The sequence below is a fragment of the Lacerta agilis genome, chromosome 1, assembly GCF_009819535.1.
Source record: "Lacerta agilis isolate rLacAgi1 chromosome 1, rLacAgi1.pri, whole genome shotgun sequence".
NCBI lineage: Eukaryota > Metazoa > Chordata > Lepidosauria > Squamata > Lacertidae > Lacerta > Lacerta agilis.
Window position 1 is genome coordinate 75,034,474 of NC_046312.1, and position 27,320 is coordinate 75,061,793.

The following is a 27,320-nucleotide window of genomic DNA, read 5'->3' on the forward strand; positions in this document are numbered from 1 at the left end:
TGGGGAAGATGGGGCGGGCTATGCAAATTCTTCATACTCCTCTTTGTTTGGGATGCAGTGCAAAAAAGGCAAGGAGACTTCCCTGAAGGACAGCAGCCCTATGCTAAAGGCCATTCTCTACAAGGAGAGCACACAGGCCATCCTTCCTACACTACAAGCTGCCACATTAATTATTATTATTTTTTTAAAAAAAGGTCATCTTGCACAAATATTTGAGAAACGGCACTGCACAAACAAATAATTCTGCAAAAGAGAGTTCTTAGAAAGCCTGGCCAAGAGCCATGGCTATGCTTCCAGTTCATGTGAAAACTTATTTATTTGCACAAAGTGACTTTCAGCTAAGCAATGACAGTAAGAACATCTACCCATAAAAGTGGGGAACAGATGGCTTCAAATTAATTCAAACTTTATCAAGCTGCATCATGAAAACATAGCTCCCTAGATGGGCCTATTTTCATCCTGGATAGGCTTAGCACAGACTGGCATCAGAATCCTTTTGTTCTGTGGCTTATTGGGTTTGGAACAAATAAACCTAGCCTTATTTAGCAGTCTCCTTAATTATAAACTATATAAGCTCAGCCTTGCATGTCGGCAGCATTACTTCACTACAATATATAAATGATTCTGGAGAATGGGTAGATAAATCCTGCTCTTTTTTATACTGAAATCTCAGCAAGCTCACATATATACACACTGTGCAAGCAGTACAATATTTTGGCTTTATGCAGCAAAGCAAGATTAAAAACACAATGATGGCAAGATATCCCCACTCTGAACCCTACCTTTAGCAGCACTTTCATTTAAGAAAATAAAAATGGTTTCAATAACTGTGCAGCAGTAAATTCATTTGGGGGATGAATATTGGTTATAGAATCTAACAGATTCCAGAGCATATTATCTCCATTTTGTAAACCTTGTTTCAAATTCTGACTAGGACTGAGATGAGCATTTTCCAGAAAAAGTACTATTAATGGGGAGAGGGACAAGAAGCTTCATTTACTCAATTCAATCAATACCACTAATGCTGTATTTATAAAGCACAATAATTAGATTCCAAAATCCTTAAGACAGTAATCTTAGCATGTTTGCAATGTTCCTTTTCATGGTGTTTTATTTTTAAAAATCTGGCTGGCCTAGAACTTCCAGAGAACATAGTAATGAAGGGTGAGGCGTGAGTATTCTAGTCATTAGGAGTTATCCAGATAAGAGAGGAGAAAAGTCTGCATTGCAAATTCAGGCCTGGCTTAGAGGCTAGATCCAGCACTAGGGAGGCCCTCTGTGCCCTTTTGAAATCCCCTCCCATGAAAGCACCAAGGATTCACTCTGCTAGGTTGCTTCATATACTGGCTTTCTCTCCCTCCGAAACTCTGTCCTCTTTGCCCTTCCATCTAGTGCTTACGTACTAAGGCTTATGGTTTACAATTTAACTTTGCCCCATTGGTGTTGAGTTACTCAGGGCAAGCTGCCAACAGTGACGTCATAATGAATTTATTCCAATGGACTGCCTCCCAAGGGCAATATAATTCACAAGCATGGCACAGTGATGTGTGGTTCAAAGACTAAAATTTTCCACATACACTTGGTTAAGCCATTGGCATACTCCATCCTCAAGGGAGTCTTGGGGCTGCAATATCTGGTGGTAGAAGTGGAGTTTTCTCATCAGCAGACTACCCATGGATCCCTTCAGCTTTCCACAAGTCTGTTTCTGGGGGAGCAGTTGCACAACTCAGGTTTGCATTGTACACAAACAAGAATTTGCAAGGGAGTCTCATTAATGTAGGCTCCTCTAACTAAATAATGGCCAGAGATTATGGCTGCTTGCATACTGCAATCATGTTGTTGTCGTTGTTCAGTCGTTCAGTCGTGTCCGACTCTTCGTGACCCCATGGACCAGAGCACGCCAGGCATGCCTATCCTTCACTGCCTCTCGCAGTTTGGCCAAACTCATGTTAGTAGCTTCGAGAACACTGTCCAACCATCTCATCCTCTGTCGTCCCCTTCTCCTTGTGCCCTCCATCTTTCCCAACATCAGGGTCTTTTCCAGGGAGTCTTCTCTTCTCATGAGGTGGCCAAAGTACTGGAGCCTCAACTTCAGGATCTGTTCTTCTGCAGTCATGCAGAAGCACAAAATACAGCCGTGGACAAAAAACTCTATTACATTTTTTAAAAGTAGGTTTCCTATTTTAATGGTGGCAACAAGAATAGTTTGAATTGAGCCCAGAAACAAAACCGGTAACCAGTGTAGACATAACAAAACTAGAGCAACAATTAACCCCAGTGAACCACAGTTCTGGCAGTCGAGTTCTATACAAGCTGATGCTTCCACCCAACTGGCCCTTATAAAGGGTTCAGAGCATCTGGTCCTTAACAGCTCACAGTGTGGTAAGAGATTGGAGGAGGTATTAAAACTCAATTAGGCAAACTCATTTAGCAAAGTTCAAGTGCTGATGCCTTATCACAGAATCCAAATCTCGGAAGCAAGAAAGCCTATACAGTGCCTCCCATTTCCTGAAGCAAGTTACATCCATACTGAGTAACACAAGTAACAAAGGCAGTCTGGATAGGTGCACAACTGGGGCTGAATTTCATTCTTCTCTCTTTCTCTTTATACGGTAGTGACAAATTGACAGGACTAATTGCCAACTACAAGGTGGCTCTTTAGAAAGTGACCAATGATGTACCTCACCATCACAAAACTAAGAGGCTTCAAACACCTAGAGCCTTCTGAAGCATTGGTAGAGTTACAGGGAGATAACGGGAAGGCTCATCATCTAGCAATCATGTCCTTAGCTTCAAGTTACAAGAAAGGAGTTTCCGAACATCAGGAAAAACTATCTGACAGTAACAGCTGTTCAACAGTGAAATGATCTTCCTCGGGAGGTTGAGGACTCTCCTTCCCTGGACGTTTTTAAGCCGAGGTTGGATAGCCATCTGTTGTGGATGTTTTAGCTAAGATTCCTGCATTGTAGGGGGACTAGATGACTCTTGGGGGTCCCTTCTATGAAATATAAGTTGTAAGATCTACTAATGAAGTAGGTTAGAATTCAATGGGATGGCTCCTTAATGCCCCCAAGTTATGCTGTTGCTGCCTGATCGCCCACTCATAAAAAGGAGTTACCATCACTTTCTTAAAGAGAGAGGTATGAGATTTAGTCTGACTCAAGGTACTTACATAATGTTTAAATGATTGAACAACAAATTTAGTAGTAGCCAGCTTGCACCTGATACAGTATACCCTTAGCCCCCTAAGGGCTCTGAAAGGAATTAGCAGCTGACCTGTGCCAACTGCTGTTTTCTGAAATCACGTGACCATCTCCTTTATCTGACTACCAGAACATGAAGCACAGCCGTTCCTAACATTATGTACTGTAAACAGCACTTCTCTCAGGCATGAGTATGAGCGAAAACTTGTGACAAGAACAGACAACGCCTACAACCCAGGAATGCATGCTATCTGCACAGAATAGCAAAAGCTTACAAAAGACAATCCACACCCATAAAGTTATTAACAGCAGTACTTTTCAGACAGGATTTATAGGGTGCTAATGATTTTTCGGTTCATTATGTTTTATCTTTGAATGCTGCTATTAGTTGGTACTATTATGTTGGTTTTATCTTGCTAGAAAAACAGCTTGGGGACCATTTTTGTTGGAAAGACAATATATATGCTGTATTCATTTATATCTAAATTAATATTCACCATGTCAAAGCTTCCTGCAGAGTAATGAACAGGTCTAGGGACAAACACATGAAGATGCCCCAAGGAACAAATTATTATATGCCACAGGAGATACCAAAAAATAAAATTAGACATTTAATAACCATCAGAATATAACCTAGGGAAGATTCCTCCCTAGCCACAAATACAAGAGAACAGTGCTCACAGTGCAAAAGCACAGGACTCCTTGATATCTTAGTGCACAGATGAGGAATATCAAGACACTGTTGGAGTCATATCGGCATAGCCGATGGTAAGAGGTGATGGGAATTGGTAGTAGAGCAATATCTGGAGAGCGACAGGTTGCCCATCCTTGTCTTAGGGCTTTACTACAAGTTTATTGCTCTCACTCTCTCATCTCCATATGTCAATATTTCTAAATCTCAAGCGGAGTTAACCCCCATGGTTTGCAAAAGAAACACTGATCTTATACAAGGTTGAACTATATGGTCTGCTCATATACAACAGGGCACATTAGAGGTTACATTCTATACAAACATAGACCCGTGATTAAGGATTGAGTCCTTAGCACTCTTGCTAGTGAACAGACCTTAGTGAACCTCACTGGAGTTACTTCTAAATAAACACACTTAGGACTGCACTGCATGTCTTTGAGGGCTCAAAGGTGCCAACAATATCCTCTTACCAAGGGAACACTTACTGAGTAGCCTCAGAAGACCAGAGCAAAAAGTACGTCTGAGACCACCCTTACAGGAGGGTCTCCTGTCAAGACATATTCTTTTCCCTGCAGTCACATGGAAACTTGCTTCTTTATCACCCAATGACATAGACCTGATCACAGAGTAGCCAACACTGAGTCCTGGATCAAGGCTGGAACCAAAGGTCTTAAGGAAGACACTAATAAAACCCTTCTTATAACATCCTAAGCAAACCTCTCTGGAATGTCAAACATCTTTATCACACAAAATATGCAATTATTGACTGCAGAGAGTAGAGGATGTGTGTGCATGAATCCTCACTACTGAGAATGTCCTCGCATGCTTTAATGGTTTTGCTGATTGTGCCAAAGATTAGTGATGCTTCAGAAGGCTAGTAAGATTCCCTCAAATAACTTCTTGTGATGACCATTTTCTGGCAGTAGCTACAGTTACGGTACTTGCATTTTCTTTGGAGACACTTGAGCTGTACTGGTACGTATGATCCATCACAACAGGGATTCTTCTGACTCATCAGTGTATCACTGGTACTTCTGCAAATGTGTTGCCAGCTTCCCAGCAAGAGCACAGAGGGCTTTGGCAGCTGTCAACACGGGTGTGTACAAGTCTGGCCACAGTGATCCATGCGACGGTCACCTCCAGACTTGATTATTGTAACTTGTTCTACGCGGGGCTGACCCTGAAGCTGACCCAGAAACTCCAGCGGGTGCAGAATGCTGTGGCGAGGCTCCTTACCGGGTCTTTGCCGCGGGACCACATTCATCCAGTGCTCTACCAGCTGCACTGGCTCCCGGTGGAGTACAGGGTCAGGTTTAAGGTGCTGGTTTGGACCTTTAAAGCCCTATGCGGCTTAGGACCCTCGTACCTAAGGGACTGCCTCTCCTGGTATGTCCCGGGTAGGACCTTAAGGTCCTCAAATAATAACTTTTTGGAGGTCCCGAGCCACAAGGATACTAGGTTGGCTTCAACTAGGGCCAGGGCCTTCTCAGTACTGGCCCCGACTTGGTGGAACAGTCTGTCACAAGAGGCCAGGGCCCTGCGGGATTTGGCATCTTTCCGCAGGGCCTGTGGAAAACCAAAAAGAAATTAAAAGCAAACATCAATAGACCATTGTGGGGGGTGTACTCTTAATTCCCTGCATAGGCTTGACAGGATAGAAAAGTTTGCAGCAGGCATTCAAAAGCTGGCACAGAGGGTACCTGCTAAATCCAGACAGTCCTTAGCCTTCATTAGCCCTTCCCTTCCCTTATCAGGTAATAATAGCCTCAGGCCTAGAGAAATTTTGCCTAGCTGTGAGTAGCATGTCTAAACATTAAAAAGTCACTCTCAATGAGAAAACTCAATGGTGCTTAGTGATGGACTTGGTCAATGCATCTGACTGTTAACCAGCAGGTTGCTGGTTCGAGCCCACCCAGGGACGGTTGTGGGCAGGATTCGTGCATTGCCGGGGATTGGCTAGATGACCCTAAAGATATCTTCCAGCTCTACAGTTCTATGATTCTAAGCCTTAGAGAGCATGTGATAATCTTTGTGTATGTGCCAAACTGTTCCTAGAAGCCCTAACTAGCAATGTTATCTATTATGGTAGAAAACCAATTAATTGCTCTTTAACAGATCAGCAATTTCTTACAGTCGGGCACCTGATCACAGGCAGCACTGGAAGCCTTCATGGGTGACTTGGCACCTGCAGACACTGGGCTGGTGACCCCTGTCTCATGCAAAAGTGTTCACACCATGGCTAGAAACAAATTAGGAATGGCTTAAGGACTTCAATCAGTGTGAAGCTGGTTTGGGAAACAATGCATCAAATGGTAGTATTTCATAACAAAATACAGGATACATATTGACTTAATGTTGTGTTCTGGATCAAAAACCCAGAACTTGGAATGCACAGCAAACAGGAGTACAGTGGTACCTCAGGTTAAGAACTTATTCGTTCTGGAGGTCCGTTCTTAACCTGAAACTGTTCTTAATCTGAGGTACCACTTTAGCTAATGGGGCCTCCTGCTGCCGCTGTGCCGCAGTCGTGTGATGAACACATCCTTTCTACCCCCTCTCACTCACCTCCCTAAAAAGAAAAACAGCTTTCTAAGGGCAAATGCAAATTTGTTCTTCCTCCATAAAAGAGTGACAATGAAAAGTGTTTTAACAAGGGTCATGTCCATATAATGCAACCAGTATGGAATCTGCAAGATAGATTTTTGGGAAGGAGCTAGCAGGAACCTAATTACCTACTTGTGGATTTTGAAAGCAACATCCAGGGCTTTATCTCCCATCCACTTTGTATTCAGGGATAAAGTACGCCTTACAGAATAAATAACACATAGCAAATACATAGTGAACAGAAGAGGCTTTAAATTTGTTTGTCTGTTTTAATAGAAATTTGTGCTATCTTAATTATGGATTTCCTTTCCTGTGCCACAATTAAAACACATACTGTATGCATACACAATATTTCCAGTTCAACTGGAGCTCAGAGGCATGTAACATCACCTTTAATGCACTTCAAAACTATATATCCCATAACCAGTAAGTCTGGTTACTCCATGGGGTGTATCTTAATAAGTTTACACCTGGAAGTTTCTAGATGCTCATTAGTATCACTCCCTCTGTAAAGTAACAAAACAAGCCTGGGTTCCTGTCGTTTCTACCTCTACAAAGTTCATATCTACACTTTATATCTTTTTGGGTTGTTTCAGCTGCCATTTGCTTTTTAAAGAAGTGTTCGATCCAGAATCCATGGGATGACTGTATGTATATGGCTCCTAGCTTAGGTGGGCATTGAGTAAATGAAGATTAGTGTGCGCTTGTGTGTAAAACAGCCTGCACCATCCAGGTGCTCTGCAGCTGATGGAAGTTCTAGTTCAGAACATCTGGAGGGCCCCAGAATGGCAAAAGCTAAAAGAATACAATTTACATCCTGCCCTTCTTCCTGAAGGAGACCATGGCAGCAAACACATTTTTTTAAAGCAATCTAAAAAATGCTTGACAATTTCCCCTACACTGTTCTTGTTCACCAAAGCTGATTAAATTACCAATAGAATTGAAAGGGAATCTTTCAGATGACTAGTCACAAAACAAAGTACAAAAGTATGTTCATTATCACCAGCAATTACGGCACAAGGTACAATCTCCATGACAGAATGATTTGCCTAATTTTGCTTACTAGTAAGATTACGAGCAAGATTAAAATAAGTGGCCACTTGAACACTGTTCTTACTGATGATAAAGTGACACAATTAAAAGGCAATTAAAATCCAATTAAAATCTAATACACCTTCAACAATACCTTACTGTACTGCCTGCTAACTAGAGGGCACCCAAAAATCCAATTTACAACAATATCCAATTTGCAATATACTTTCAGAAAAACAGAATTGGCTGCGATAAGGCCTGCCCCAGACTCATATAATGTAGATCTGAGAGCCAAGACACATTTAATGCTTTAAGTATGCACCATAAGCTTTTAGGAAAGGGTTGACTAATCCACATCACACATTCAGTTCCCACAAGCAGTTATTTGTGCCCCCTTATCTTCCAAAATTTGTCATAACAAAAATTAGCGACCAATCCCATGAGTCTCCTGCTGTGGTGCCAAAAGATCCCGCTAAATTTGTTTCAAATTTTTAAAATAAAAATTGGTCAGGCCTACTGTTTTACTTCAGTTCCTAGAAGGTTGGTCATGGGTCGATGTGGCCATAAGCCACCCGTTTTAAAGCATATATATATTTATATTGGTGAATGGACAGCAAATGAATAGATAGATGGATGTGAGCAGCAAATCTGCATGTACAGTATGTGTAAAACATGTAGGAAAGACTCATTCAAGAGCCGGGATTGGTTGCTGCTCATTGGCAAGTGTGCACTCATGGTAAACATTCACATAATGTACGAATGGCTATGTCATTTCATTGCCACTTGCACTGAACACGTATTATGCTTTCCTACTTCTTCCCAAATAGACCCCTACCCACTAGCAGGCATGGCCTAAAATAAAGTCATTGGAAGCAATGTTCCATAACTATGCAATGGGGAAAGCTGAAACCAGGGAACTTCCTAGCTATGCTATAGTTAGGAATTAGCCATGGCGAAAGCCAGGGGCGAATGAAGGCTAACCGACACCCGGGGTGGGGCAAACCGCTGGCTGCGCACGTGTTGCGCCGCTATGTACAATGCAAGCGTGGCATCGCTACATACGACACATGCGTTACATTGCTACGTAGGGTGCACGTGCGGCATCACTACGTACAGTGCATGCATGCAACACTACGCATGCGTGGTACATAGCAGTTTGTGGCCGGCGCCGCTTAAACAACCTACGGACAGTGGCGGGATCCTCTGCTTGTGGCATCTTGTCACACACACTCCAGACGTGGCACCCAGCGCACACCGCCCCCCGTCCCCCTTGCCACGCCACTGGCGAAAGCTCAGCCCTGTGCTTGCTTAGCACCAGGTCTCTGTTGGGGAATACAGAAAGCCACCTTATATAACGAGCAAGACCACTAACTAGTTCAGTATTGGCTACTGTGATAAGCAGTACAGAAGTTCTTTGAAGTCTAAGGCAAAGAAGGGTATTTCCTTATCACCAGCTAGTCAAGTCCCCTGTTTAACAGGCAATGCCAGAGCAGAGACTGAATCAGGAAACCTCTACTTGCAAAGCAAGTGTTGTGCGACAAAGCTTTGTGTTGCCCCTACATGCAGAATGATCCTGTCATCCAAATCCAAACTCTTCATCCCAGAGGAATAAGGCCCAACTAAAGTACAGTACTGGTGCATTCACTACTCAGGCTTCCCAGGGCAGAGCCAGCAAATGAACTGACCAACCCCCTGCCTTGTTTCCCTGGCATAGCCCATGGGCCTTCAGTTGCTGCAGGTCAAATAAAAAATTAGCAATGAAAGGTTTTCCCAACAAACAAATGCTCTGTTTTATCTGCTGGATTTCTATCTGTTGGGGTCTTAAGGGCGCAAAATCCCTGCAACCGAGGAGGAAATAATCACATAATTTTAGGGTTGGAATGGACCTTGGAGTCACCTAGTCCAGAGCTGGCAGGTGGCAACTCACATCTTGTTTCCTTCAGTCCAGCACAGACTAAGCTCATGTTTCACGGAGGATTCTTGCTGCCCAATTCTAAGTATATTTACCAGTACTCAGAATTAAATCACAGTATTGCAGCCTTTATAAGAAACCTTTATGAGAAATTCCACGAGAGACAATTTTGAAGGTAAAAACAAATACCGGTACTATCCTTTTAAAGAACAGTTAGTGCCCCCTAATGCACACCACACTCCCTTTCAGATAGTGTGCATACAGAGGGCTTGAAAACAAACAGATGATCTAATTTAGAGGACATGCAGCTTTATTGTGTTCCAGGTCCCAGGAGAGATAAGCAAATAAAAAATCAAGATTAACAAAACAGCACCACTTATAAGATATGTTAGAAAGCATAGGTCTGAATCCATGAAGCCCAAAGACTATGAATGAATATTTAGGGAAAGGCAAAATGCTTTCAAGATGCTACTATGAGAATATCTGTTTTTGCTGATATTTGGCGTCTGCGTCTGTGCAGATGCGATTTTCGGTGCCGCGGAAGCGAGTCCCCATGCCACGCCATGCTGGTTTAGCGCAGTGCATGAGTGGGCAACTCAGTTCAAGGGTGGCTCGCAGGCCGGTCCAACAACCTCTGCAGGCCACTTCCAGCCCAAGGGCCTTAGGCTGCTGACCCCTGCTGTAGAGGGAAGTGCGGGGCAGATGGGACTCATCAGCCTGAGAAGGTAGCCCATCTGACTTCACCCCCGAATGTGCACCCCATTGTCTCTTAAGACAGACAGATGCCAACAACAACTGGTTCCAAGAAGGTAAGGTGTCTTGCACCCACAGATTCATAACAATATATATATACAGGGTGAGTCTTTTAAAAGAGGCTCCGTGGAACATGTGTACTCTGTATCCACGGGGCCTCTTTTAAATGACTTACCCTGTATATACATACACACACACTCTTGTACATGCTGCTTTGAAGACAATTCAGAACCTTTGGTTAGTTCAAAAACAGTTACCGGTACTAAACTATTGCCTCGGTCTGCTTGGTATAAACTTATCTTCCCAGCATTGAAATAACTTCCATGGATTCCAGTCCATTTTGAAGCACTACAGGTACATAGATTAGGGCTCAGGTACCTGAAGAAAACCTGCTCCCATATCAACCTCTCTGTGCCTCAAGATCATCTTTCAAGGGTATCATCCAGGGCCCCACACTATCCAAGTAAAGTAAGGCAGGTGAAAACCAGGGAGCAATACCCCTCTAAGAGGTAGTGCCTCCTTCGTGGAATTCCCTCCCCAGAGGCCTAGCTGGTACCAACATTGTCTTTTAGGTAGGAGGTAAAGACAATTAATTTTCTCCCGCAGTGTTTTATTTTATAACATTTTAAAATAAAAACAATTAACACATAAAACACTTTCTTTCAGTTTTATATTGTTTTTGTAAACAACCCTGAGATCTCCACAGAAGTATGCAAACCTTTTAAACAGAATCCAAGCCTGTACCTACCCACACCCAAGTGACACATTAATAACAAGCAAGAGAAAAAGGCATGGTTCAGCAAAAGAGCGTATGTTTTTCATGCAGTACTAAGGTCTGACTCAGCATGAGGCAGGTTCACATGAACCAGGAAAGGTGAGAGTCACCCGTTCTGTGGGTCAAATAATCAGTATTGTTTCCCCACCCCCCAGGTCTCTGCGTGTAAAAAAGCACACCCACTCATTAGTTTCGGTGGTGGGGCGCGCGCGCTGTCATCTGGATTCCTCCTTCAGAAAGAAAGGGAAAGCGGCAAGACTGACAGGAAGGAGCCCCTCTCCCAGTGGTCTGCTTTGCTTTCCACCAACTGCGCAGAAGGGGAACCCAAAGGCACAGGATGATACAGACAGGCTACTTACCTAGGCAGGCTCCAGTGACCAGGGCTGTAGCCGTCAGGGCTCCGGCCGAGGCGCCATAAATGTTCTTGGCATTCGCCACCAAGAAAGGCGCGTGCTCTTGGAGGCAGCTGGCGACCCCGATGTGGTACACCCCCAAGAACCCGCAGCCAGCGAAGGAGATATTCCAGGTGGAGCCCAGCGGGTACATCGCCTCACAACCACCACCTCCTCTTCCTCGCACACCCTCACGGATGCGGGGCGAGGCGGGGAACCACGGATGAAGAGGGACACGGAGCGAGCTCTCCCGGCGCGGGGCTGGGCAGCTTCTGTGGATCGCCCTGCCTGGCTCCTTCTCGGCGCCTGGCGTGCAGGAAGCGATTTCTCCCGGTGGTCGCCGCGCTGCCACTCGCTTCTTCCGCCTTCCCTCTAGTCGCAGCAAACTCCACCTGAGCGCCGACGACTGGGAGGGAAGCGTTATATCGGGTGCGCGCCTGCAGTGGGGAGGAGCCCCGCTTGGTCACAATCCCACGACGCCAACGAACGGCTAATGGCTGCTGCGCAGAGGCGGCGGCGACACTGTCCGCGCCCCCTCGGAAGGCGGAGTCGGAGGGCGCCGAAAGCCTTCGGCGGACAGGAAGGGCGGCGCGGGCACCAACCTGGGACAGGAGGAGGTGGGCGGCCTTCGCCAACCGGCTCCAAGCAACCCGCCGCTGGGGTGTATTTCCCAGAAAGCTCGAGGGCGTTCCGAGGCGGCATCCAATCGCAGGGGCTCCCGGAGCGCGCATCTGGGGGGCGCTCTCTTCGCAAGCGCCGCTGCTGTAGCTTTCGACCCAGATAAGCTTGTTTTGGGAGAGATCCTGCCGTTCCCAGGAAGCCAAGTTTGAAGGTCTCGCGCATTGCGGTTGCCTCAGGCGTGTTATGGTGACGCGCGGGCGCGTGTACATACTGGAGGTTAAAGGGTACGTATGTGGTGCGCAGAGGGGTCGGGGATTTGAAGGGCGAGGATCAGAAGAGGGTGGTCTGCAGTGCAGGCCCTCCTTGCGTTTCTTTTCTTGAGAAAGAGCCCCACGGAGCTCAGTCCAAAATAAACGTAGCTGAGATTGGGGTGTTAAGGGGTTTTGGGGAGAAGTAAAGTTAGACCATCTTCCGGTGGTGCTCTCAGGACAAGGCTAGGGGGCCCTCTTCAGCAGGATAAGTAGGAGGGTCACCCAAATGCTGTAGCATTTGCCAAGAGGTGAAGTAATAATGCACGTTACCGTCTAAAATGGGAGAGCTATCAAACGGAGTCTAAAATTGCCCGACTGCACCACTACCTCCCTCCAGCTTGTGAAACTTACTAGGGAGTGTGATAAAACACATTGGGCCTAAGACTAGTAAACATGTACAAGATTGCTCTGCTTGTCTGTTGCAGCAAAAAAAAAAAGCTCTCAAGAAAAATGCCTTGTAGTTAGCACCTTGGTAGCAAGCAGATTTATTTTAACATATCCTTTGGTGGGTTAGAGTCCACTTAATCAGATGCATGAAGTGTCAAAGCAGGCTTGATTTCATTAAAATGTATGCCTCAACAAATCTGTTGGTCTTTCAACTAGGGATGGGGAACATGTGACCCTCCCAATGTTCTTGGATTACAACTCTCACCAGCCAGCATAGCCAGTGGTCAGGTGTAATGAGACTTGTAGTCATATCCATTTGCAGCATTGCTAGAATGAAGGGTGACTGTGACCCCCTCACTCATTCATGCTTGGCCATGGTTTGGCTTAGTATTATATGCGAACCAGCCCAGTGTATCTGTTGCAATAAACTAGACAGAAAAGGTCTGTCTGGGTTAGCGGTTTTGTCCAAGCTACCTAGAGAGATCCCATTGTTTTTCTTTATTGTTTGCTTGTCATGCTGCCTATGTTTCAAAAGTAGGCCTTCAGATGTTAACCTTTTTAAAATTGGGGCCTCAGGGACTAATGTAAAGTGAGAACAGCCAGTTCCCATGTTCTCCAGGCTGCTCTGTTTTTGAGACATTGGTCTGGGGGCTGGGGTCTTATTTTTCTATACAGAAAATTTGCATCACTTAGCAGCAAGGGGTGGGAAGAATGTTTTCCAAAGTAAGAAATAACCACCCCGACCCCGCGCGGTGATACCCTGATCGATTTTGCATCTTCCCCCCTACAGTGGATTCAATCATGGCACATCAGTTTGGCCTGTGCTACTAAAATGAAAATAAAATCAATGTCAACTTAATCTACATCAACTAAAATAAGAAGGAAACCTGGTGCTCAGGCTTCATCTTTGGCAAGTCTACAGCCAAAATCAGAATACCGAAATCCATTGTGATTTTACACACCAGATTAGTACTGTTAATTATCAGCATGAACACTGCAATTCATTTGGTAAGTTATCAAAGGATAATTTAACTGGGCAATCTAGTTGAGATAATCTATACTAATTGGGATCTTTTAAAGAGACATTTGATATTTAGCAACATCAGTACATGATCTATTACGGTAATTACAAGTTGTTACCTTTCCCTTTTAGGGACACGGGTGGCGCTGTGGATTAAACCAGAGAGCCTAGGGCTTCCCGATTCTGTCGACGGTTCGAAAGCACAAAGTGCAAGTAGATAAATAGGTACCGCTCCAGCGGGAAGGTAAACGGCATTTTGGTGTACTGTTCTGGTTCGCCAGAAGCAGCTTAGTCATGCTGGCCACATGACCCAGAAACTGTACGCCAGCTCCTTCAGCCAGTAAAGCAAGATGAGCGCTGCAACCCCAGAGTTGTCCACGACTGGACCTAATGGTCAGGGGTCCCTTTACCTTTTATGCTAGCATGAAATGGAATGGAGGAAATCATTGAAATAATTCCTCAGCAATCCTGTTTGTCCTGCCATGAGTGTTAGGGAGGCAGTGCAGACATGCCTTTTAAGTTGCATTCCAAGTTGAAATTTAGCAGATGAAACCATCACAGATGATGGGAGTTGTAGTCCAGTATAGTGGAGGTCACATACTAACTGCAGCGATCATGAAAGGTACCAATTATTTGTCAAAAATCCTGAACGTCCTATAGATGCCTACTACCCAAGATCACGTCATAGGGTTTTAGCATCTTTCCATTTACTTTCACCACCCCCGTTTTCAGTCATACTAGAAGTTAGAAAGTGGAAGCAGAAAATTTATGAAACTGGTACCTAGGCCAGCTGGAATACTTTCAACAAAAGGTTTGGACTCGTAAAGGTAACCAGATATGGCAGGTGGGCTGTGTTGTGTGGTTGCAGCGGTCTATCTTTGTAAGCATATATGAGAAATGGTACCTTGTAGAACTGAAATGTAATCAATAGTAAGCCAGATGAGCACCGCAACCCCAGTCGTCCGCAACTGGACCTAATGGTCAGGGGTCCCTTTACCTTTACCTTGAGCCTCTGGTGAATCTCTGGAATTCAGCTCTGATCCTCTGAAATACACTTTTGTTTTAATAACACTGCTGAAGTTATTATTTTACATATTGTTCTGTCTACGCATATGCATTGGACTCCAGGAGGGGCAGGGAATGTGAATAGAAATCCTTTGATAATATTCTACAGAAACAAGAGGGAGAGGTGGACAAACAATAATGGTATGTGTGCATTTCTCCCAAAGTCAGCTCTTTCAGCCAGAAGCCACAGTGTTCTCTAAACCGTATTTTCATTTACAGTGTGTCACATGCCTGTTCATAGGCTGAATATCTGACACTGTGAGTGGACCCTATAATAGACCTCTCCTATTCAGTAAGAGCCTGCTGCTGTCTCAAACCCATTGAAAGGAATGTAAACAACTATGGCTTGCTTGCTGCCTACATATGAAAACACTATAGTTTGGTCACAGAATTTTCCCATCCTTTTAAAAAACATGATGCTAAAATATCCAAACTTCACTGGAATTAGGAACCAGCCAGCTTTTACTCAAGACTAACTAAGAAGTCCATAGTCCATTATAGGGTTGCCTTTGCACTTTGCCCAAGGCACTTATTATAGCTGTTTTTGCTTCTGTGCCAATATTTAGAACTCGTGTTGTACACTCTACGGCAGCAGTTTCCTTTTATGCAGTGCATTGCATTTTTACAAGCATATGCACTCTGAGGAAAAAGTATCTAGTTCTGTTTACATAATTGCTGCATTTTATACCTGTAACATGGTGCAATACCTATGTATTAAAGAAGCGAAGTTATGTTGTTACTGGATGCTACTTTCAAGTTTCCTAACAGTCTTCAAGAAAAACATTATTTAAAAATACCGTCTTAGGTGAATGGACAAAGTCAATTACATCCATATTCCAAGGTACTGGACACAAGTGTGGGGCTGATAACACCAAGATTGCAAGTTAATTTCCATAAGGGACAGGTGCATATTCCTGCATTGCAAGGGCTTGGACTATATGATCACCAGGGTCCCTTCCAACTATGATTCTGTGATCTTAACTGTATACAGTCAATGCAGGTTTACAATTGGCTCTCTAAGCACAGCACAGCCAGCATAATGCGCCCTAATTTTTGGAGCCAAGCTTGAGCCTATAAATAGTTGTAAATATTCTTCATAGGGGTATGGGGGCCATGCCTTTAACTGGCCAGAAGCTAAATATGAAGCAAGGAGACACACACAAACACTCCCCAGCCATTTTTCCTAGTTTGTCTTCACAGTGTTAAAACCTTGTTAGCCGTTTTCCTAAATCAGACCCATCTACTGGTCCACGTAATTTGCAGCAAACAAACCCAAAATGCAACACTGTTAAGTGCACCCATGCCTATTAAAGTAAGAAAGACTCTGTGGGGAAATATGCAATCCATGCACTACTGCTGAATTTGGCTCGAAGAAGTTACATCTAACAAAATTGCTGCATTTTAATTACCTGGAGCAGCTTGCAGGAAATTTTTAGCTCACTTTACATTTCCTGTCACTTGAGGAACTGTATTGCAATTATTTTGCTTCATGAAGGCCACAAAGCAGACAAGATATCAAACGGCACCAATCTGGGTTCAAATTAGAATTTTTCATCAATTTATGAGGTTATGCTACTTTGGTTTGGCCATCACACTTTACTATATCCATTTTTTCTACTTCATATTTGGGAGGCAAGGGCCAGTATAATATTGAGTGTATGCAATGCCATGTGTTACATGGACTGCTTTTTCTGCCTCGGCCATCAGATTCTTTAAAGCAGGGGTGGAAAACCTGCTGGAGGATTTCAGCTCCCTTGTATTCTAAATATATTTAAATAGGTCTGCCATATATCCAGAAATCCCTGGACATAGCTGGGATTAGTCTGTTGAAAATGGTGTTTAGGCAGAATTTTTCGTACACGGTTAAAGTCTATGGGAAAACGTGAACATATGGCAGCCCATATCAGAAGTGTTGGTTTTTTGCAGATTTTCCTAAAAAAAATAGCAAAAACCCACCTTTTTGAGTTCTTGCAAAAAATAAAAATTAATTCAACTATTCTGTCCAGATTTTCGCTTTTTGAAATATCACAACCCTAATTTAAATGTATTTTAAATATATATATTTCAACTGCCCTGTGTTTTAAATATATTTCATATTCTTCATAGGGGTATGGGGGCCATGCCTTTAACTCTGTATTTCATACCAACACAGAAGAGCAAAGTTTATGGCAATAAAAGCAAAAAATCTAATTTTTAAAAACTTCTCAGAATGGGCAAGACATAGTGAAGTCTCGTAACCAGGAGGTGGTTCTGCATGGTTGTATACTGCTCCTTGATTTGACCATAATTCAGTATTAGTTTTGTAGAACATTTAACCCTTTAGAAGTCTGAGAGCCAGTGTGGTGTAGTGGTTAAGAGTGGTAGACTTGTAATCTGGGGAACCGGGTTCGTGTCTCTGCTCCTCCACATGCAGCTGCTGGGTGACCTTGGGCTAGTCACACTTCTTTGAAGTCTCTCAGCCCCACCCACCTCACAGAGTGTTTGTTGTGGGGGAGGAAGGGAAAGGAGAATGTTAGCCGCTTTTGAGACTCCTTCGGGTAGTGAAAAGCGGGATATCAAATCCAAACTCTTCTTCTTCTTCTTTTGAATTCAAAATGTGGCTTATTCTGATGCACATTTTGAAACACTCTTACTAAATTTCTATAAAGTGAACAAAAATCTGTGTAAAAGGCATTAGCTTGTCTGCCTCTACACCTGACATATACAGGTATCTGATTAAGGCATCACATTTAAGGTGTAACAGCATGAACAAGCTGCCTCCTGGTTTTTATAAAAGGCCTATTTCTCTTCCAAATATTTTAGTTACTGCAAAAACTTATTTTGTTGTGGAAAAACCTATTTTTAATCTCTTAGCACAGTTAAATAGCATCCAACTGCTCACTTTATGATGTTAATACCAAACTGCTTTGAACCACACTCTAGAAAATCCGTAATTCACAAAAACAGTAACAAGGGTTGTAACTTTATCACAAGATGCCACTTCTAAAGCATTACCAAATGATTCAGAACACTGTACATACAGAAAGCAAGGAAACTTATGAAGTACGTCACAACAAAACAATATTTTAACCAAGTTTTATTATAGACTAGCCCTCAAAAGTTTAATCGAACAGCCCAAATCCCATATCATCATCAGATTCTTCAGACTCTTCTTTCTTTTCTTCTTTCTTCTCCTCAGCTGAAAAGACAAGTAGATATAGACAGTTTAGCCAACAACTCTCAAAACAGCATTTTTATAGGCTCATTCTATATACTAGTGGTGGGGAATCTATGGCCCTCAAACATTGTTTAACTCCCTCCAGCGTGGTAAATGGCTAAGGGTGATGCAAGCCGTAGCTCAGGAAACAACCAGAGCATCACATGTCCCCATCACCGCTAGAACCGCAGCTGCCTTAAATATGAGGCGTGAGAGTCAACCAATCGGGAGTTAGAAGATAATCCAAACAAAGTCATGATGCAAATAGCTGAAGGCAGACACTGCTCATCAACAAGTTGTATTAGATTCAGCACTCATGTAGGCCGTAAGATGTCTCACTTCACTTTGTAACCCCATGTTACATACAACATGCCAACATTACCTACCGCAAATAAGCAAAAAGGCAGGTAAAAAGAAAGCAGAGAAGACTGGCTGGGTCTCAGCATCCATACCAAATCAGAGTATCATAGCTGAAGAGAATGTGTCTGAAGTCTGAGCTACAACATTACCTTGCAATAATGTTTTCCTTACAACTGGATGAGCAATTGCCAAGACATTTTTTTCATGTCGAACTGGGCAAGGTTTCCAAATGCAACCAAGTGATAAAATAGCAACTCATATCATACAAATTGTTCAGTTAATCTCATGGACCGTGGCTACTCAATGTGAAATTATAAGTTTTTGGATTCCTCTCTAGAAGTCTTTTTCCGCTTGATGTCTGCCTGCCCGCCCATCCCTTCCTTTTCATGACCCATTATACTTACCAGCTGCTGGTGCAGCACCTGCAGCAGGAGCAGCAGGACCTCCAGCAGAAACTGCTACAGCCCCACCAACTGGCATGCTGGCAAGCTTGCTGTTACCTGGGGGACATTAACAAGGAAAATGAAGAACTGTATATGAAGCCAACGAGAGAGAAACCTGAGGACAAACCCCCCAATTCTGCACTGTTCCCTACTGCCCAACCCTTTCCCCCCTTCCAGCCCCAGTCTATTTCTGATAAAGGGAGGAACAGAAGGATGAACTTTTGCCTAGCACCTTAGAAGATCAGTTTTGTCACAAGCGCCTCAGGTTGTTGGTCCCCAATACATCAGACACTACAGGTTATTGACACAATACCAGTGGTCAACTTCAGTTGACCACCAAACTCACACCAGGTGCCAGAAAAGGAAGTCTTAATATAAACCAGGCCAACTGGTCCTTGAATGCCCTTCTCCCATGCAACCAGTGGGAATGTTTTGTTCCCATTAGCAGCATGAGGCCAAACTTAGAACTGTGGTAAGGAGTACACAGTGCAACTGCAGAAGTTACATGATGGATTGACCCTAGAGATTTAAAGACTAGCTACCAATTAATGCGAACAGTTCCAGGGAAGTTGGCAATATACTATTTCCCTTGTGAGAACAAGCACGTCAGTGGGGAAATGCCTGTTCTTTGTTTCTAGGAATATAAATCTAAACAATTGCATGGCATTCCTGGAGCCAGAAGAGTAAACACATTTTATAACTATTCAGCATATTCTCAGAAAAGATTATGCATAACAGCAGAGCCAAGTACCACCGGTAATTTAAGTGTACAAAAAACCCCTTTATTTAGAACAAATACAAAGGGCCTCATATAAGCATTAACAAGTCCTGTAGTTTGCTGTACCAGTTTTCCTGCAGGCATCTAGACACATCAACATTATCAGATAATCAAGGATATAACTGTTATAGTAACAGGAGCAACCATATCATTATAGTTACTATGACTATGTATTCAGCACCAACAATTTACATGGCACCCAAGAGTCTAAAATGCAAGTCCCTCCTGAAAGGAGCTTCCAACATTTTGCCAGTGGAAACAAAAAGGAGGGGGAGTGGCCACACAAGGATGGAGGGTTCAGAAGGGCTTCACAGGAAGAGAGGTAGTACCACTGTGCTGGCATTCAAGAGGAGTTCAATGGGTGTCAAGCAGGCAGGACAAGGGAAAACAACATGGAAGCTTGCTATAATCAGGTTGAGAGATGACCAAACGAGAGTGTTTTACAATGTTGGTTGACATGACTTAACAGTGGGTGGGTGTGTTAGGGAACAATCCAAAACAAAGCCAAGGCTTCACTGCTGGTCTACAAGATGGATGCTACAAAGAGCACAAAAAGACCTGGGAGGGAAGACTTTGACATGCTCCTCAGGATGCCCAGGGACCATCAGGGTGCAGCACTGTTGTTGCTGGGGCAAAATATAGTTTTGGATACGCATTATTTTTTGTTGGTAATCCGGGTGTGTGTGTGATATATATGTGTGTGCGCATGCACACACACACAACTTGATTACCAGCAAAATATACTTATATTACTGTTGAATTTATTTCATTACATATTTGTCCACCATGAGATGTTTTCATTAGTTCACTGCGCATACACCTGCTTAAATTTTGTCATAGCTTGTAACTGTTAATGAATTATGTAAAATATTTTGGTGTTGTGAGCTGCCTTGAGCATGGATTACTATCGAAAGGCAGCACAAAAGTTATACTGCTACTGCTGAATTTATAAAAACAAGTTGTCCAAGTATACAAACGATGAGTAGCATGGGACCAATGAACAAGCCTTGAAGGTTCTCTGTATGTCCAGAAGGCACTGCCACAATGGAAATAGTGAGCAAACAACGAAGACAGGATGGAAAAGAACCAGCCTGTAACAAGAATTCTACCTAAGGGCACAATCAGCAATATCGCAGAGACTGAACAGGGAAAGAGAAAGTGTAATAGAGAAACACGAGACACTAGGAAATACACAGCATGTCCCAAAAGTCCAGAGGCAGAGGGCAGAAAAAAGTTGACCAGTGAAGAAGCAGGATGTTGAGATATACCTGAAATGCAACCCATATATTCCAAGTATTGGTGCTAAGATGTACGGAGAATACCAGGAGGTGAGGGGCAGACAGGATAAAGGAAACGTGGGGAGAGGCTGGTAGGGTGGTCATCTCACCAAGCAAGATAGCTTGAGGGAGATGGAAGGGGGGGGGTATGAAGTTGGGACTAGGACAAATAGCTTCAATATTTTATCACAGAAGGAGGCATGGTGGATGGAGAAAGATGGCAGCAGAAGACTTTAATAGAGCAAACTGGCAAGACAGAAATTGTCATTCTTTTTAGAGACCCATTCAACCAGCAAGTTATTTTTTTACCAGGAAGCAATGCTGCTTTTTAAACAGTTATTTGTTGAGAACATCCTCTATACAAACAGGCAACAAGCAAGTGCCTGTTTTTATGAGGGTTTCCCCAAATTAATGTGGTCCACCAGCGAAACCCAGCAGGCACCAGCATGAGCCTGTAGGAATTAGGATGGACCTATTACATTTCCCAGCATATTCCATTAATGCCACACATATTTATTGATAACACTCTGGATTGCCATTTGCTATGCTTAGTAATTATTAAAAGTTTGGCCACTTGACTATTTCAAGATTGAACCATGTTGCACCTTTTCACACTGGCAATTTCACTCCCAACAACCCTCTCTACTGTAAGCAAAATAGTTAAATGCCTCTGAACTAGTGAGCTCTCTGCCCCAACACCTTCAGTGCCAAAGAGAGACTCACGGTCCCTTTCAAACCCCATCTCCATTTTAAACTCACCTTGGGAGATGACATCTTCAATGTTTTTCCCATTCAGCTCACTAATGACCTGTGGGAAGCAAGTTGAAAAGTGTTAGCTAAAAAAAAAGTTTCTAAGTGCAGGGAACTAAAGAACTAACAACTGTGCCAAAATACTGCGAAACTGAAGCAACTCAAAACACTTAAAAATAATAATACAATTGGTCTTGCCTAGAGCTGCCCTGGGGAAACTGCACTGTGCCACACTGAACTCAGAAAGAGATTACCATATTCTCAGATGCGTTATTGCAGCTTTGCACAAAGAATATAGTGATCCCCAGGGCATTTTTGGTTAACTACAGTCAAGATTAGCTATCCAAGTAGGAATAAAATAACCTCTTACCAAGCACAGCATGATGTTCATCTGGAATCTCATCTGAGTCAAGAACTCAAATAAACTGAATTGTTTTTATACAAACCCCATATTTCCTTGGGTGGGTGGCTGGGGGAAATCATGAGTTTCCCATTATGCTTGCTGGACTTTTGAGAAGGCAGAAGTATATTTATTTCTTCAAAGTCTATCACGGAGTGATTGAAGGAACAGGGAAGGTTGGTAGAAACTACTAATAATGGCCGAAAAACTACCAAGATAAGCCAAAATGTTGGGACTTTTAAAAATTAACCTTCTGTGTAAAAAGTGATACCCTTTCATTAAGCAAAGGTGTTTTTTTCATTGCTGCTTAGCTCATTTAGGTTGTGTATAAACATAGTAAATTTTAAGACAGAAAACATTAATTTGCATTTCTTTTTATGCTATACAAATTCTACATGGCTACCAGTTGTCCCAATATTAATACTAGAAGAGACAGATATGGCACACACAGAATTGAGCTATGACAGCTTGCAATCTGCTCTTCTTTCCTGTTGGCATTAAGTCCAGAAGCCAAAGAAAGATGCAACACTGAACTGTAGAGCTTCTATCTCAGAACAAGCCTTCTATAACCAGGCCTTTGGCTGCTTACACCAATTTATGGTGTTTGAAATATGTTTGTGGGAGAGGGGTTATTGGTTTGTTTTCTATGTATTTTGTGATCTCATTTTTTATTTTTATACTATAAACCACCCTGTGATCTTCAGTATACAAAATAAATAAATAAATCCCTGTTATGACAACTGCACTTTTCTGCTCAGATAAGCATATAAGGCCAATGGTAGATTTTGTTTCCCTTAGAAAGTGGTAATTCAAGAAACTGCAGCATATAGGGACAATGTCAAGCAGTATTACATTTACTATCTTATAGCTCCTTCTGCTCAGTTAAATAATCTCTTGTATGGCTGGAACAGAATTATTTAACACTTTACTTTTTTCACACTTATCTGGAAGTAGGATTCACTGACCCAATGTGGTTTATTTCTGAGTTCATTCATGGTGTTAGTCTAGATCCAACCCAAAGTTCTGGTCAATAGAGCCCCCTGAACAATTTATGCTAAAATGCATATACACCCAGTAAAGCGGGAATTTTACTCTGCACGGACTTGGGAAATTATTATTGAAAATAAAACCAATGGAAGTCTCATTAGTACAGGATATGCAGTATAGTATTAGAGTTACAGTGCCTCGGGTTACATACGCTTCAGGTTACATACTCCGCTAACCCAGAAATAACGCTTCAGGTTAAGAACTCTGCTTCAGGATAAGAACAGAAATCATGCTCTGGCGGTGCAGCGGCAGCGAGAGGTCACATTAGCTGAAGTGGTGCTTCAGGTTAAGAACAATTTCAGGTTAAGAACGGACCTCCGGAACAAATTAAGTACGTAACCAGAGGTACCACTGTACTCCAATTAATTCTGGACACTAAAAGTTAGCCCCAAAGCAGCTGAGAAGTGCACAGGAAATATCCAGATAATACTTGTGAAACAGCAACCAAGAACAACATTCTTCAAGCCTTCATTTTGAATTGTCTCTCTTTGGGCGATAAGGGGCTTGTGGTCCAGTGTACTCTTTTCAATGAATGGCATCTATGGCACACTGCACACCTATCTGTCACTCACCTTATTCACACGTTCATCGTCCGTCTCAATGCCTACACTGTCAAGAATTTTCTTTAAGTCTTTTGAGCTTGGGCACTCATTGCCCCCAAGGACAGCAAGAAGGTAAGCTGCAACGTAGCGCATTCTGGAAAAGGAAAAAAAAAGATTTATTTTTTTAATTGGCCGATACTTATTTGAAGAGCAGATGATTTTTCCTGTGTTTAACACATATGATAGTCCAGTGAGTTTTAAAATGGATGATACCACCAAAAGTTCCAGGGGAGTATACATAGCTGCCCTCATAATTTTTGATACAGTATATCTATATACTTAAGAACTAACCTTATGTATTCCATATTGGGGGCATCCAGTAAATAACTCCTATTTAGAATACATACTTCGCCTGCAGAATACACCAGGTTCAATTCCTGAGATTACTACTTTTATTTTAAAAAGGATCTACTGTAGTAGTGAATGCTGCAAGACTTCTTCACCATACTGCAATGCCACCACTATTCAGGACTGGACAATGCTGTGGCAGATGAACCAGCAGCCTGACTTGGTATAAAGTAGCCTCTTCTTACATTAAAACACACAATATGTTCTTTCATCTGAAAATTAAATATTTAACTTGGGCGGAAGGGGGGCTATAAAAAAATTAACAATTTCACTTCAGGGGGATTTTAAAATAAGCCCCCTCACGGGAGGCACGTGCTACCATCACATCTTCACTTTGGTCCAAACCACACTAAGCTTTTATCCAGCGAAATATTTCCTTACTTAGAAAAAGAAACTCCCACATTCACGTTGGACAAAGCCGCCATGCCGCTTAGATTTTAAGTTTCAACTTTCCATCGCCAGAACATGCCGGAAATTGGAAAACCAAATGCACTACAGTCGCTTACCAGGGCAAAAAAAGCATCTTACCCCACTTGTTGAAACCTCTAAACTTTTATTTTAAATCGGAATGGGAGGCGCTGCTTCCCACCACCTCCACTCGCTCTTTTTGCCCGGGAGGTTTCTAAAGCACTCCCTTCGCCTTCGCTGTTTCTATGATATGCCCTCCGCAGCCTTTCGTCACAGACCATCACGATCACAAGCTCCTCTGCTTTCCAGCCAGGCCTTCCCTAACCTGGATCAGGAAGCACATGGCCGCCATCTCACCTCTTCCACCCTGGCCCACATGGTACGGCCTACCCGGATTATAAACCCGCGCAACGGCAGGCGGTGGAGATGGAATCTAAGCGCGTTCTGGACGCATCCATTACCAAAAAAGTGGGGGCGCGGAGTAAAAGAAGCCCCCAAACCTACTTACTTCGGGCTTCTGGACGTGCGATCTCTACGACGGCGACAGCAAAAAGGAAAGGGAGGAGCCTACGGCGCGGGGTTCTTCCCAGTACTCTCCAACAACCGGGTTTCTCATTGGACGCAAGGCGTAGCCAACCAGAAGCCGCATAGTTAGCGGAGCCCTTACGGTCGTAGCGCTAAACGGAAGTGAGACGCTTCCTGCCGGCCTGTGCAGCCGCCATGTCACTAGAGGCATCAGCGACGCCCGTAGGGAGGAATCGGTCTCTGCGACTGCCGTCTCGGGATTAGAGGAGTCAGCAAGCGCCCTATGAAGGGGAAGAGGCTCTATTTTATTTTATTTGTGGCGGCGGCGGCGGCGGCGGCTCTGAATTACGCGTTAGCCGGTGGAGCTGTGTGAATACAGCCTGCGTTTTCATTTCTGTTAGGCTACTAAGCCCTTTAAGGCGGCCAGCCAAGGGCGATGTTTCTGAACAGATTTGCCTATGAGAAAACATGCGTAGGATTTGTGCAGCTTTCTCAGACTCAGTAACGCTATAAACCTACCGGTAGATACGTTTCCTTCTAAGTAAACTCAATTGAGCTCAGTGGGGGTTATTCCCAGGAAACTGTGTGAGGACTGCTGCATAAGTGAACACTGAGGAGCAGTTTCTCATACCTGTCTCTCTTTTCGTCTGTTTACTATTTTTTTTTGGGGGGGGGGGGTATACTGCTGTAACCTTTTGAGCCCTAGGGGTGTTTCAGTCCCAAGTACACTGACTTGCCAGTAAGCTCCATGAAAGGCTTTGCCTCAGTGAAGGAGCATATGATTTGCATGCACAGGGTTCTAGGATTAGTCCACAGCATCTCCACGTAGGGCTGGGATTTGCTCAACCAGATGCCTGTGGGAAGCCCGCAAGCAGGACCTGAGTGCGAGAATACTCTCGCCTCCTGCAGTTTCCAGTGACTGGTATTCAGAAGAATACTGCCTCTGGTACTGGAAGTAGAACATAACCATCAGAGTTCATAGCCCTGAATTTATCTTAACACTCTTTTAAAGTCATCCAAGTTGGTGGCCATCACTTGCCTCTTGTGGGAGTGAGTTTAATTAACTATGTGCTGTGCAAAGAGAGGTACTTTATTTTGTCTGTCCTAAATCTTCCAACATTCAGGTTCACTGGATCCAGTTACAGGTGGGTAGCCGTGTTGGTCTGCCATAGTCAAAACAAAATCGAAAATTCTTTCTAGTAGCACCTTAGAGACCAACTGAGTTTGTTCCTGGTATGAGCTTTCGTGTGCATGCACACTTCTTCAGATAGGTTCACTGGATGTCTCTTGAGTTCTAATGTTAGGTGAGGTGAGACAAAGAAAATATTTTTTCTACGATCTTTCTTCATAGCACCCTGAATTTTATACGTCTGTCATGTTGCCTCTTGAATCGCCTTTTCTCTAAACTAAAAAAGCTTCTAATGTTGTAAGTGTTGCATACAGGGGAATTGCTCCATTCTCTCGATCATTTAAAATAGTGAGAAAGAGCAATGAATTTTGCCATTCCTTTCTACACCCATGTCTTCATCCTGTTTCTTGGTCTCGTGACCCTTAGATCCAGAACTACTGTAGTTCTCAAGAAACAGCTATTAAAATGATGGTGATGCGAAGACCAGTTTGGCAGAGGAGAACATTAGTTTCTGAAAGCAGCCAATGAATAGCACAAAGGAAGTGCAGCAGAAGAGAAAGAATGAGAGGCTGCAGCCACACTTGTCAGGAGTGAGATACACTAAACCAGCTTCCAATTAAGCTAAACTGTGTTTTAATATTAATCTATAACTCTGTAGGCTGCAGGAGAGTAGAATGAGGTTGTTTTGTTGCTTGTGTTCCTCCTGTGCTGCTATGAGTTAAGCCGTGGTTTGGTTTAGCATGCCATTGGAAGCCAGGCTCAGCAAATAATCCACTGTTAGCAATATTGGTTCTCGCAGTCTGAAGAAGACAAACCAGGAGCTTGAAAATGACATGCCAAGCCAAACAAAACCTTAGCTCCCAGCAATGCAGCCACAGTAGGACCAGAGGAGAAACAAAGTGGCAATGATCTCTTCAGGAGCTTGCACATTTGCACTAAGCCATGGTTTGGCTTAGCATTATTTGAGAACTGGGTCTGGCTAAAGGAATGTTAGCATGTTTTATTAACGTTCCTTCCTAGAACCAGCACTATGATCCAATAAAATAAAAGTATTATCACTCATCTTCAAAATTATTCATGGGACAAAAGGACTACAAGTTTCAGAATGTGTAGATCTTTGTCTTTGTCTGGATAATGATCTTATTTGCATTGAAAGCAAAAACCCATATCTGAAAAAGAAAAGTTGATCTCTACACAAAATCTGTAGTTAAACAGCCAAAGGATAAATAGCTACATAAACAATTGTTATGTGCTTAGCCCTATACCCTCCAGGGAGATCTTATTAAGCAC

The 27,320-nt window shown here is 43.2% G+C and overlaps 2 protein-coding genes across 3 annotated transcripts in view; both read right to left on the bottom strand.

Annotated features, from left to right (window-relative positions):
- Window positions 1-11,586, bottom strand: part of PNPLA2 (patatin like phospholipase domain containing 2) — a 31,818-nt gene extending 20,232 nt beyond the window's left edge. The window contains exon 1 of one of the 2 annotated variants that reach the window (XM_033155592.1): window positions 11,330-11,586. In XM_033155592.1, coding sequence (XP_033011483.1) covers window positions 11,330-11,516 — 187 coding nt within the window. In that variant the 5' untranslated portion in view covers window positions 11,517-11,586. The remainder of the gene's footprint in view (window positions 1-11,329) is intronic. The other variant, XM_033155583.1, reaches the window with a different exon arrangement.
- A 6,240-nt stretch (window positions 11,587-17,826) lies between these two features.
- On the bottom strand, window positions 17,827-25,006 carry RPLP2 (ribosomal protein lateral stalk subunit P2). Its single transcript, XM_033155606.1, has 5 exons — window positions 24,885-25,006; window positions 23,591-23,714; window positions 21,581-21,629; window positions 18,728-18,823; window positions 17,827-17,945 (listed from the first exon to the last, which is right to left on the bottom strand). The coding sequence occupies exons 2-5, from the start codon at window positions 23,711-23,713 to the stop codon at window positions 17,869-17,871; spliced, it is 345 nt and encodes a 114-aa protein (XP_033011497.1). The 5' UTR covers window position 23,714; window positions 24,885-25,006; the 3' UTR covers window positions 17,827-17,868.
- Window positions 25,007-27,320: the final 2,314 nt, after the last annotated feature.

What these genes read in the sequence shown, in the direction of transcription:
- RPLP2 (XM_033155606.1), bottom strand. Translation starts at nt 23,713, where the DNA reads ATGCGCTACGTTGCAGCTTACCTTCTTGCTGTCCTTGGGGGCAATGAG. An exon ending in TGAAGATGTCATCTCCCAAG is followed by an intron (nt 18,824 to 21,580) that starts GTGAGTTTAAAA and finishes AATGTCCCCCAG; the next exon opens with GTAACAGCAAGCTTGCCAGC. An exon ending in AGGTGCTGCACCAGCAGCTG is followed by an intron (nt 17,946 to 18,727) that starts GTAAGTATAATG and finishes TTGTCTTTTCAG; the next exon opens with CTGAGGAGAAGAAAGAAGAA.